This window comes from Grus americana, chromosome 11 (genome assembly GCF_028858705.1).
Source record: "Grus americana isolate bGruAme1 chromosome 11, bGruAme1.mat, whole genome shotgun sequence".
In the NCBI taxonomy this organism is placed as follows: Eukaryota; Metazoa; Chordata; class Aves; order Gruiformes; family Gruidae; genus Grus; species Grus americana.
The window spans coordinates 17,744,616-17,755,893 of NC_072862.1; the positions used below are offsets into that span (position 1 = coordinate 17,744,616).

Here is an 11,278-nt window from a genome sequence, read left to right on the forward strand (position 1 = left end):
CAGTGGTTTTAAAGTCACTGATCTTCTAGAGAGAAGGAAAAAGCTCTGGGTTTCAGTCCAGAGACTCATGCTGCATGTTTGGGTCAGTGTAAATGTCCATTTGCAGCATCCTCCTCAACAGAGCGGCCGGTGTCAGCCTCCTCTTTAAGCTCACAGCCTCTCCACAGGTTCAAACTGCATCAGGAAAGACAAGTTGGGAACACACGCAAGATCGGTTTCAATACAAGAGCCCAAACATGCCTGGCTTACTGAGCCAGCTTTCAAGAAGTTTGGGGTTTGGGTTGGTTGGTTTGCTTTGCTTTTTTGTGGGTTTTTTTGTTTTGTTTTCAGTGTGGTGTTTTTTTTAAGATAATCACCTGGGTGGTTACAAATTGTGAGTGCTTAATTAAATCCTGAGCTGCGGACTTGGGCACTGCTGCTCTGCTGACATTCAGCACGTAATCTGCCAGGGATCTTTCCCTCAGTTTGCATGGCAATCATGGAGTCAAAACAGACAACACCCTCCAGAAGCCCATAAAGATGCCATTTTTCAAGAATGATAGCTTTTGCTTGTCCTCTGTCAAGACACCAAAACAGATTGCTAGACAGATATGATAAATTACAGCAAGAAAAAAAAACCACCAAAAACCACAAAACCCCACCCAAACCAAAATGAAAACCAGATTTGGTTATTTTAAAAGAATGATAGTCCCAACTACTCTTTCCACCTGGGTCCTAACTGGAAAGGGAGACAATATCACAGTTAGTCACTGTCTACTCAGCACTTCACCCAGGAAGTATGATCTAAGGGAGATCCGGTGTGCGTACATCTGAGGACAGTGAGGGAAAAACAGCTCTTGCAATAGATACAAACCCCTGGAATCTGCACACTTGCACAATTTGCTCCGGTTTGCAACTCTGACAGTTTTAAGGGAAGTGTCTGCATATCCACGGTACATGATGAAACTCAGACAAAGACAGACCACAAGAAAGCATGTTTGATTTTATGCATTTTTTACACTTGGGTGTAAATGCAAGGTAAACACACAACATCTTAATTTTACTACTATGAGGCCCTGAGCAGCTGCTTAAATCGGAATGTCTTCATGACAGCACAAGTGCCTCTTCCCAGGCAATAGCCCACATTGTTAGAAAGCAATAACACTCAATCCCCAACACGACAGCAGAGATGGAAACAAAAGCAGGTAATTAACTGTGAGCAATGGTTAGAGATGCCAAGACACCATATGGCCCCTTCTGATGTGAAAAACGCTCTGGTCAGGAGGTGCCAAGTACATCCCGTGCTGCTCTGAGCTCCCGGGGGTACCAACAGCATCATGCAGGAAACGCTCCTTTTCTCTCAGCCTCAGATCCAGCATGTTAGTGAAAAATAACACATAAAAAGGCAACTCAGACCCCTCTCTCACACGCTTTGTACTCCCAGAGGTCCAACACAGCAGACATCTGCGCTAATTTCTTTGTAATATTAGCGAGAAGAACGATATCGATGTGCCAATGCAATCATGACACAGGGGTGTCGTCTTCTCTCCCATTTCCAAATACAATGGGCACGTGTTGCTGACTGCAGCTTGCATTATTTAGATGCAAAGGTATCTCCTGATCCACACAAACTAAAAAGAGCAAGGACTACCTCTGAGCTACACCCTCGGTGTTATCAATGCCTAACCAAGTTCTTGCTATCTGCAAACTTGTCCCTACTCTCGGTAGTTCTCACATTTAACCACACTCAAGCTTGTCAAGCAGAGGCAAGAAGTTAACAGTTATTCTAAAGCTTCCTTAGGAAAGCTGAGTTACTGTAGCCACGATTACAAGTTTGAAAGATCTAGGAAAAAACACGCTTGCTTACAGCCAAATCCTCACTCACTTGGCCAGTTCCATTGAGTTTCAGGATTGGATGTTTCCTAGAGTGCAAGACTTCAGACATTCCTTACTGAGAGACCGTATCAGCCTTCCTTGACACTTCAGATGCCAGCAAACCAGAATACAGCATGTCTTGCTCAACACCACCCCTCTGACAAATGCAATTATATTTTTCCTTTTGGCAGAGAAAAAACCAACACAGAAAATGGAAGCAGTGTTCTCAAATTCTTACAGGTAATGAAATTCGGTCCCAAGAGTCAAAAGTTCCAAAAGGTAGGAGGGAATAATGAAGAGAATGGCTTCTCTTGAGCCAACTCTAAGGGGAGATTTTACCTCAGAAGCACCTTTTGTGTAGCTATGTTGTGCTTTCATTTGTATCACCACACTCAAGCCTGGCAGAACACAGATGTGTGTTGTTTCTACAAAGTTGAGAACCTCCAATGCCTGGGTTCTGGCCACCAAGCCCGTACCACGCCTGATCTTTACTGCATAGAAGCTCTCGTCCTGCACATCCTGCCCTGTCCAACTCAGTCAGCATGTATCACTGGAATCCCCTCTGTGCAAAACCATGACATCGCTCTATAAATCAGGTCCTAAGCAAGAGCTGGTTTGAAAACACATAATTCTCCTGGCAAAACAAAAACCTGTTTTCAAAACCAATAGCAACAACTGACAATATAGAACAAAGGACTTCACAAAGGTGGAGTTTCAGAGAAGGAAGGAGAAGGTGGCACAACAGGAGTCTTCTCAAACTCAATGCCAATGAGTATTGAGACATGACAATGTTTTCAAATCCATAACCCAACCAGAGCCATTCACTTTTACATTAGAGTTAGAAATCAAGAACAAAGGAACAGACTGATGCCACATTTTGCACGACTCAGTTTAGTCGTCAAAGCAACAATTAAAACCAATTGGAATCATCTCTGTTTATGTCTCTTCTTGACAAGACTTGAGTAACAGCACAGTCTTGAAATTTTGGTCTGGGGAGCTATTCTTTAAACAAATGGGGGCCTTCTTATTTAACATGTCTAATAGCTTTGTAAAGAGTCTGCTCTGTAACACACGGGCTACTTCACCCAACTTCGTTTTGCATTTAGTCCTGCTGATTAGTTCTCCACCTCAAGTGATAACTGTACCTCTTGCATCCCAACAAAGTGTAACTACATGAATACAAACTTCACAATCTATCACATAGTAAAGTGTGCATTTTCCCAAGGGACCACGACATAGCCATTAACATATCTGCATTTATGGTTTCAATACCACTATGGAAAAGAAAAAAAAAGTCTTTGAGGATATTAAGGTCCAAACACCATTACAAGTCTTGCGAGTTGGAATTTCTTTCAAGCAGTGGGGCTAAAACCACAAGTCACTCCTAGAGCAGAAACTTAACATGAAGCTACCATCCTCTCTCAGCACCTTGTACTACCTTCAGCAGCTCAGACAAAGGACCTCACATCCTGCAAAAGCTGGGATGCAGCAGTCTGAGCACCCAACAGACCAGCGTCCAACTCCTTTACAGTTGTGCATCACAAAGGACATTAGATTTTATGTCAAATCTCATATACTAGAAGGTGGGCGAGGAAGGAATGACAGAACTTGCCAATCTCAGAACAGTGAGACGGTTCTTCCAGATGCCTGTGGCTGGCTGCCTTCCTTCTCCGAGCCCTTAGTTAAACGAAAGCAAACGGAGAGCTATTTAACAGCAGATACAAAGTCACACTTCCTAGTGCAAGCACTCTACAGTGCCTACCTTCAGCATTCCAAGAATCAAGAAACCAGCAAGAAAAACCTCCCTGGCCTTATGCCACAAAAGGTATTCTTTCACACTTTTAGGAAAGTTTAATACAGTGGAGATCTGCTGCTGCCAAAAAGACCACAATCCTGTTTTACGCATGGACAGATTTGGTGAGCGGCGTGAGTTTTCTCCTCCCTTAGCAAGATGTCAATGTACCTGATGGAGCCAGGTAACTTCTTGGCCAGAGGAGCAAAACCATGCACGCACACACCCGCGAGTAAAAGGTGTTTTGCATCTGTAACACAAACTAAGCTCAAGATCAGGAGACATCCTAGTAGCTTTAACATCAGTCTTCTCCATGCTCACCCTTGTGCCAACAATGAGTTACAAGTTGGACCCCGGACTGCTCACCACTTCAGTCAACATCGCTGTCTATTTGTCCTAGTTTAACCACACTTCCATATGCCAACCAATGGCAAGTTAGAGAAAAGTGCAACAAGCCCGTCATTTAGACCATTCGCCACGACGATATCCATGTTAGGAAGGCCAGTTGAGAAGAACCTGACACGTTCTCTGTGTCCTGAAACGCTGAGACCAGCCGAGGGATGTTCACAGAAGGAAGCCCACGATGAGGAGAGGAAGATCAAGGACAGATTTCAATAGAAATAAAACCGTCCCAGAGAGCCCCAGGGCGATGGAGACGTGCAGATGGCATCGTCGGGGAGAAGGCTTCTAACCCCGGCAGCTGCAGAGCAATGGGCACATCCCCAGTTCTGCAGCACCGGGAAAGGCACCAAGATGCAAAGAGAGGAAAAAAAGGAGAAAAAAAAATAAAAAAGAAAAAGCCCAATCCCAGCAGGACGTGGCAGTCCCAGCGCCCGGAGGCGGCCCTTACCGTAGACCAGCTTTTTCATCTCGTGGTACCTGGCCCACAAATAGGTCTTGGTGTCGGCTCCCTCGGCCGGGAGCGGCTGGCTGCTCGCGGCGGGGCCGGGATCGACGCCGCGCCGGGCTCTGCCGGGGGCCGCCGGGTGGTGGTCCCTGGGCTGCCCGTGGCCGCCGTCCCCGGGGCACTGGCTGGCTTTGGGGCGGCAGCTCTGGCAGGAGACGGCCACGGCGAGGAGCCGGGGGGCCGCGCCGCTGCCCCTCCTCAGCACCGACATGCCCAGCGCCGCCATCGTCCGGCCGGACGCTGCAGCCTCGGGACAGCCCGCACACGGCCGGGACTGGCTCCGCTCCGCTCCCGGTCGCCCCGGCCCGCGGCGGCACCCGCCGGGCGACCAATCCCCGCCGCGCGGTGCGAGGGGGCCGGGCCGCGCTGAGCCGCCGCCACGCCTCGCCTCGCCCCGAGGGGGCCGGCGCTCAGCGCCCGCCGCAGAGAAGCGCTGAGGGCGGCGGGGGCCCGGGCGGGCTCTGCTTGCCGCGCTCCGGCCCCTCAGGCGGGGACCGCGGCGGGGGGGACGACAGTGGGGGGAGGGGGGGTGGCCGTCCCTCACCGCAGCCCCGCCTTCGCTCCCGCCTTCCGCCCCGCCCCGCCCAATCAGGCGAGGCGAACCGCCCCGGGCCGGGGTCACGTGGGTGCGGACCACGTCCTTCCGTTCGGCCGCTTCCAGGGCCCGGGAGCCTACGCTGGAGGTGAGGGGCGCGCGGCACGGGGTCGTGCGCTAGGCGCCGAGCTGATTGGCTGCGCCCGCCCGCCGGGCTGGGGAGGGGGCGGAGGAGGGGGCCGAGGGGCCGCCATGGCCGCTGAGGCGAGGCTGGGCCCGGGCCCGGGCCGCTCGCTGCTCGCCCCTCCGCCAGCCAAACCGGGGAGGTGGGGGACTGCGGCCCCGCGCCTGGGTCTCTCCCACGGCGGGCGTGGAGGGCTTAGCCTCCCGGCGGCGGGCCCGCGTAGGCGGTGTGGGCCGTTGTACGCCTCGTTCCGCCTCTCACACGCCTTCCCCCCCCGTTTTCTTCTTTATACGTGAACTGCTGCAGGCGCCCATCCCGCCCCGGCCATGCTGGTGAGCAAGAGGATGAAGCGCCTCTTGCAGCTGGTGCCTGGGAAGCAACGCTTCGGCGTTTACAGGTTCCTGCCCTTCTTCTTCCTCCTCGGGGGAGCGATGGAGTGGTTCATGATTAACGTCCGCATTGGCAAGGAGACCTTTTGTAAGTGGGGGCCGCGCCGCAGCGGCTGATCCCCGGCGGGGGGGAGGCAGGAGGAGGCCGGGTCCCCGCTGAGTCACCGCTGCCCCCCAGCACCCCGGCGGCCCCGGAGCAGCCCCCGCTCTGGCCCGGTACCGTGTGCCACGGCACCTGCTAGTGGTGAACACAACGGAGGCGGTTCCCCCTAACGAGAAGTTGGCAGGGTCCGATGGTGCGGTCCGCACCCGGCGAGCGTTAAAGATCATCAGCAAGGCAAGCGCTGCTCTCCGTAGTGCAGGATGCGGCGCTCCAGATTCTGCCTCCCTAGCAGAAGACACTGGGCAAAACAGCCCTCCCATGCCCCCCCCCCCCCCCAACAAAAAGGCTTTACAATATTAATTAGATTTTTTTTTTACATTGAAAAAGATCACTGGGGTTGTCAGAATTTAAGTGTGGGTTCATCTGAAATGTGACTTTTTTAATTGAAAAAGAATATGAAAATGAGTCATGAGAACTTAACTAATGGCACTTAATTTCTAGAAGTTAAAGCATTTAGTTTTAATGTGGCATTCTTCCCTTTAAGAAACCTTGCTAGAAAATTTTGTGCACTTCAGAAAAAGGATCAGCTCTAATAGATATGAAAATTTCATATTTCATTTTCATGGGAAATCGAGTCTCCCGCAGAATAAAACAGCTTGATACAATTTCCATAGTTGACAAAACTCACTGCAAACAAAATTGCTTCTTTGCTCACTTCTGAAGGATTGGGTTTGTTGTGATTTTTCAGTTTAATATTTCCGAGGCATACCTATATAGTAATAGTCAGGTTAGAAACTAAAGTACAACATCTGTATAGCAGCTGTTATTTCAGCTTGAGCCTTGTTTTCCTGAAACAAAAAAGCTACACCTAAATAATACTATACTACAGTAATAATAATTGTGCGGTTTAGTCTTATTACTGCTCCATAATCCATGCAAAGTGACAATATACAAGACAGATAACCTCTTTTTTTTTGTCAGTGAGAGATTTTATTTGGTGATGGATATTTAGGGGTGATCAGGGTGAGGGGAGGCAGGAAGAATGACTAGGAAGACTATGAAGGTGGGTATATTCCTGTGGCTTTTTTTATTTTAGAAAAAAACAACCGACCCTAAAAATACTGAAGCCATGCTGGCAGTTCTCAGGCATTGACTTTGTGCCCATAATTTAATTTCCCTTTGGCTTCAGCTAGTTTGGGCATTTGTATTTTTAATTACCCTCATGGGAAAGTAGATGAGAAATGACTGTATCACACTGGAAATTTAGTTTTCCTATAAAAACACATCAGGACTGATGGGAAGAACTTTAGCTTGGATGGGAGGGAGAACATGAGCTATTTTTAAGTGGTAATAACAATTTGTGTTGGCTTGAATTTTCAGTTGCCTGTCAGTCAGTGTCTGCAAGAAAAAATTGAGATGACAGGCTTCATACATTTAATACTATCTTGCACTTGGAAGGCGCTAATATAAAAAAATCTTTTTCTGGCAGATGACGTTTACCGTAGGAAACGATCTGAAAGACAGTACGAGGCAAGGATGGAAAAAAATTAATTTTAGCTGAAACGTTTCAAGGGGAAGGTCCTGAATGCTTCGACTGTATTAATACCAAAGAAGCATTACTGCCACGTTGATGGTAGGGGAAGATTTTGTCTCTGTAAGATGAACTGTAATCCACAAGTTTGTGTAATACACTCTCAGATGGTTTTGGCAGTTTTATTTTTCTTCCATTTACTTCATATCTTTAATATTTTGTATTTAAGCCAAATACAATAGTGAAAAGTTCATTGTGTTTAGGCCTCTGCCACTTATTTAATGTTTTAGTACTTTTAAATAAACTAAACTGAGTAAACAGATTCTGGCTGCAGCTTTTCTTTGCTTGATGAGACCTGTTCTTGTGACAAGACCAACAAAAGTGATACATATTGTATACATAATATCTCAGCACAATGGAGATAGTAATTTTTAGTTAGTTTCCTTTGCACTGATAGAAACTGCTCTGGCATCCGATTTGTTTTCTTTCCAATGTGGCATAACTTTTAACTAGATAAAAAGAGGACAGACTTACTGCTCAGTGTTTACTCAGCTTACAGTGTTTGGAAAGTCATCTGTGCATTCAGGCTCCACTGCCTACTTGTGCTGTAATACCCGTTGCTGCTACTTTACAATGAATTGAGCTGAGGGATTTGTGGGAAAAAAGTCTGATGCATTTACCTGGTAACAGGCACAAGTTGAGAGGAATGTGCAATGGCAGACCCTATGCAGTAGGGTAACTGGTGTGGTATTATCAGCGAGGACTGGATATTAATGTAATTGTTTTATTTCTGATGGTATGTGTATATGCTGAGGGTTCCACAAAGGAGCCAATTCTTAAGATCAGCCTAAAAAACCCAAAGGAATTGCTAGCACAGGAGTGCATTCCTGTGCTAACTCCTAACTGCCTTTTTCCGCAGAAGTAACTTTTCACCAACTAAAAAGAGACACTGGCTGTTTTGAAGGTGTTGCAGTGTGGGTACTCAACTTGCAAGCAGAGGGCAACAGCTGTACTTTGTGTTGTGTCTTCCAAGAACCTGATCTGGAGGATGAGTTGTGTTTTCAGGAATAAAAAAATCAACAGAGAATTAAAGATGTGACCATGCCGTTGCCTATTTTGACTGGACAGCAAATTAATTATGTGGGGAAAACCTTTATACCAGAAGTAATAGAACCAAAGTCAAAATCTAGGTTCTTAAGGCAGAGCCCAAGTTCCAAAACTCATGCAGAAGCTTCTTTTTGCAGTCATAGATCATTGCGTTGAAGTACATCCTGACTGTAGCAATACATTAAAAAATAAAGCATTAATAAAAAGTCAGATTTTGAAAACTGCCAAGCTTTAGCTCCATCTGCCTTTACTTGTTGAGCCTTTTGGAACTCTCTCCTGCCAGTGCTTGGTTTCTGTAGAAAAAAATAAGTTTTTCAATATTTTTGTTTTTTTAAGAAGGAGCCCTGTGCCCTAGTTATTTCTTAGTACTTGGGAGCCTGATGTGAAGACTTCCTGTGGCTTCCCTTAGCGCTCCTAGAATAGTAGCAGAGTGTTTCACAGACATCAGTGAGTCAAGGTCTGATTTTTCACTTCAGATCTCTTACTTTGCAGCACTGTTGCCCATTTGCAGCTGAGAGAGCCAGGCAAGTCTGGAAGGTAACGTAGGTGTCTCCAGCTAGGTCAACAGAAAGTGAGACAGGCTGCAGTCACTCACAAGAAGCTTGGTGTCAGGGAGTTCTGCATCTCCAGTCTTTGTGACCAGTGCAGGAATTAAATCCTTCTCTGAGTTGGCATCGTACTATTTCAGGCAACACAAATCTGTTACAACAGAAGATGAAGCTTGGCATTTAGAAATCTGAACTGAATTCTTGATTCCACAACATGTTTGCTAGTGCTGATCCTTCTGCATTCTTTGACTGTGCCAGTCTCTCGCTAACACTGGAAGTAAGAGTTGCTGGAAGGCCCCAGTGCCCAGCCCCTTCCAGCACCACGCACACTTGGAGATTTAGCATCAATTTTACTCTACACCCAATCTTCAACAGCCAAGGTCTTCATTTGGTTTCTCGGCTTTATCCCTGCTGACTCCCAATTCTATGATCTCTGCCTTCCCCAGCAATCTCCCATCTTCCTTCTGGCTCGCATCTCCCCATTTCCTTCCCATCCTCCAGCTTCCCTCCCACCCATCTGCTGTGGCAGTGGGCAACAGGGAGGAATCAAGAACTCTCCTTTGGCTTGGAGCTCATGCCAGCACTGGGAACGCACCACTGCTTCTGTTACGCACTGCGGGAACAAGCCAGGAACACAGCTTTCAGTTTAAGTGCTGCTGAGCCCCTGCCAGTTCTGGAGTTGAGTGCGTCCATTCCTTCTTCAGGGAGTTCAGCTGGTGTCAGCCCAGAACGCAGTTCAGCATCTAAGAACAGCGGTCTCGTGTGTTCACTCTGCAGCAGCCACAGCAGGAGAATTAGCAACGCATTTCTGCTGAAAGCGTTCCAAATTATAGAAGTCAGGTCAATATAGATATCAAGCATGGACAATGTCAACTCAGTAAAGCTGCAGCACTAAATAGTCACCTGCAAACAAATGGTGATACTTAGGTATGAGCAATGCTGCTCACCACCCCACTATTAGAGAGGGGACAATTTCACCACTGATTCAGAATGATTTTGTAGAAAGAATGGGATCATTTCCCTGCTCTTGTGCACCCAAGGGTGCTGCCTGCTGCAAGACCTGTGGCGAGCCAGGGAAGTACTGAAGAGACATTCTGGTGAAGGAAGCGTGTGTATGCCCAGCCTGTACTCCTCCCTTGCACAGGGGTGCAGCAGAGTTTTGTCCCAGCTTTTCAAGGGCAGGAAAAGGAAAAAATAGTCATCTGTTACATACTGGTGAATTCTTCCCTCAAGCAAACCTTCTACTATCTTCAGTGGAGGCAAGCTTTCACTTTGGACTTCATACACAGATACCAAACTGTACCTGCGCTCTGGTTACAGCCAGCCTCAGATACTTCCAAGAAAGGTGCTAAAACTTACAACAGGCACCAGTGGGATGATTGGTCCTGAGGAATTTCCTTAAGTTGTCACTGGATGTTGGTGCTTGGCACAAAGCGTGAAGATTAATTACAGTCCTCCCCAAAATCATCCAATGGAAACTGAATTTGGACACTCCTCACAGAGCACAGCTACACAGACTTCATGAAGGACTGACCATCCTTCACCATTCTTGTCTGAGGCTAAGCCACACCGGTTACTGGTGCTGCCATGTAATTCAGTGTGTTCTCTGCTGCTTTTCCCGTCTCTCCTGCTGCCTCCTTTAACAGATGACGATCTGCACGGCCAGACTTCTGCACTGGATTTCTGATCCCTCTTGGCACAGGAAGGACCAACCGTAGGAGACCACCATGTCTCCGAGGCCTGACCGAGACTGGGAATCTCTTTATCCAGGATCACCAGATCCTACTGCACTGCAGCAGCTGTTGTGTCGTTTCTTTGTACGACGGACGAATTAGACTTGCTAGAAAATGCAGTCAGCAAAAGGAATATGAGGTTTATTTTATTAATCAGAAAATTTCACATATATCAACGAATCAGATCCCATTTCTTGATGTTCAGAGTACCCAGCCATTTTGAAGCACCACTCCAAATTGGCTCTCATTTGCAGCCAAGAGGTGGCTACGTACATCTATGGATGATCTTCAGTATCTCCAACTGAGCAAACACGATGTGGAGGATGATTAGAATTAGTCTCCTCTGCGCAACTGCATCGTCAGATTTTAGAAAGGTGGAAGTTCTGTAAAGCTGGCTGCCTGTGTGAGAGGCAGCATTTATCTCCTGGATCGGAGACACGAATGCATGTTAATTAAATATAACGCTATCTGTTCTGGTGGTTTAAATAGCTTTTTGTAAATTTTACATCAGAGGCACCTTGAGACTTGGGAGGTTGCCATCACTTAATTTTACTTGCAGTTTGTGGTATTAAAGAAAATTTCTGTTCTGGTTTCT

At 47.3% G+C, this 11,278-nt stretch overlaps 2 protein-coding genes across 4 annotated transcripts in view; one reads left to right on the plus strand and one right to left on the minus strand.

Annotated features, from left to right (window-relative positions):
* The window catches only part of NT5DC2 (5'-nucleotidase domain containing 2), a 28,940-nt gene extending 23,878 nt beyond the window's left edge, over positions 1–5,062 (minus strand). Inside the window, exons 1-2 of one of the 3 annotated variants that reach the window (XM_054838371.1) lie at positions 4,013–4,058; positions 3,818–3,896 (exon numbers count right to left, since the gene is read on the minus strand). In XM_054838371.1, the coding sequence (XP_054694346.1) occupies positions 3,818–3,896; positions 4,013–4,027 (94 nt within the window). In that variant the 5' untranslated portion in view covers positions 4,028–4,058. Of the gene's footprint in view, positions 1–3,817; positions 3,897–4,012; positions 4,059–4,496 lie in introns of those variants that run through there. The other 2 variants (XM_054838372.1, XM_054838370.1) reach the window with 2 other exon arrangements.
* Positions 5,063–5,105: 43 nt separating this feature from the next.
* On the plus strand, positions 5,106–7,615 carry LOC129211369 (ubiquinol-cytochrome-c reductase complex assembly factor 5). Its single transcript, XM_054838373.1, has 3 exons — positions 5,106–5,236; positions 5,579–5,749; positions 7,254–7,615. Exons 2-3 carry the CDS (start codon positions 5,599–5,601, stop codon positions 7,313–7,315), a joined length of 213 nt encoding a protein of 70 aa, XP_054694348.1. The 5' UTR covers positions 5,106–5,236; positions 5,579–5,598; the 3' UTR covers positions 7,316–7,615.
* The last annotated feature ends 3,663 nt before the right edge of the window (positions 7,616–11,278 follow it).

What these genes read in the sequence shown, in the direction of transcription:
- LOC129211369 (XM_054838373.1), top strand. Translation starts at nt 5,599, where the DNA reads ATGCTGGTGAGCAAGAGGATGAAGCGCCTCTTGCAGCTGGTGCCTGGG. An exon ending in CATTGGCAAGGAGACCTTTT is followed by an intron (nt 5,750 to 7,253) that starts GTAAGTGGGGGC and finishes TTTTTCTGGCAG; the next exon opens with ATGACGTTTACCGTAGGAAA.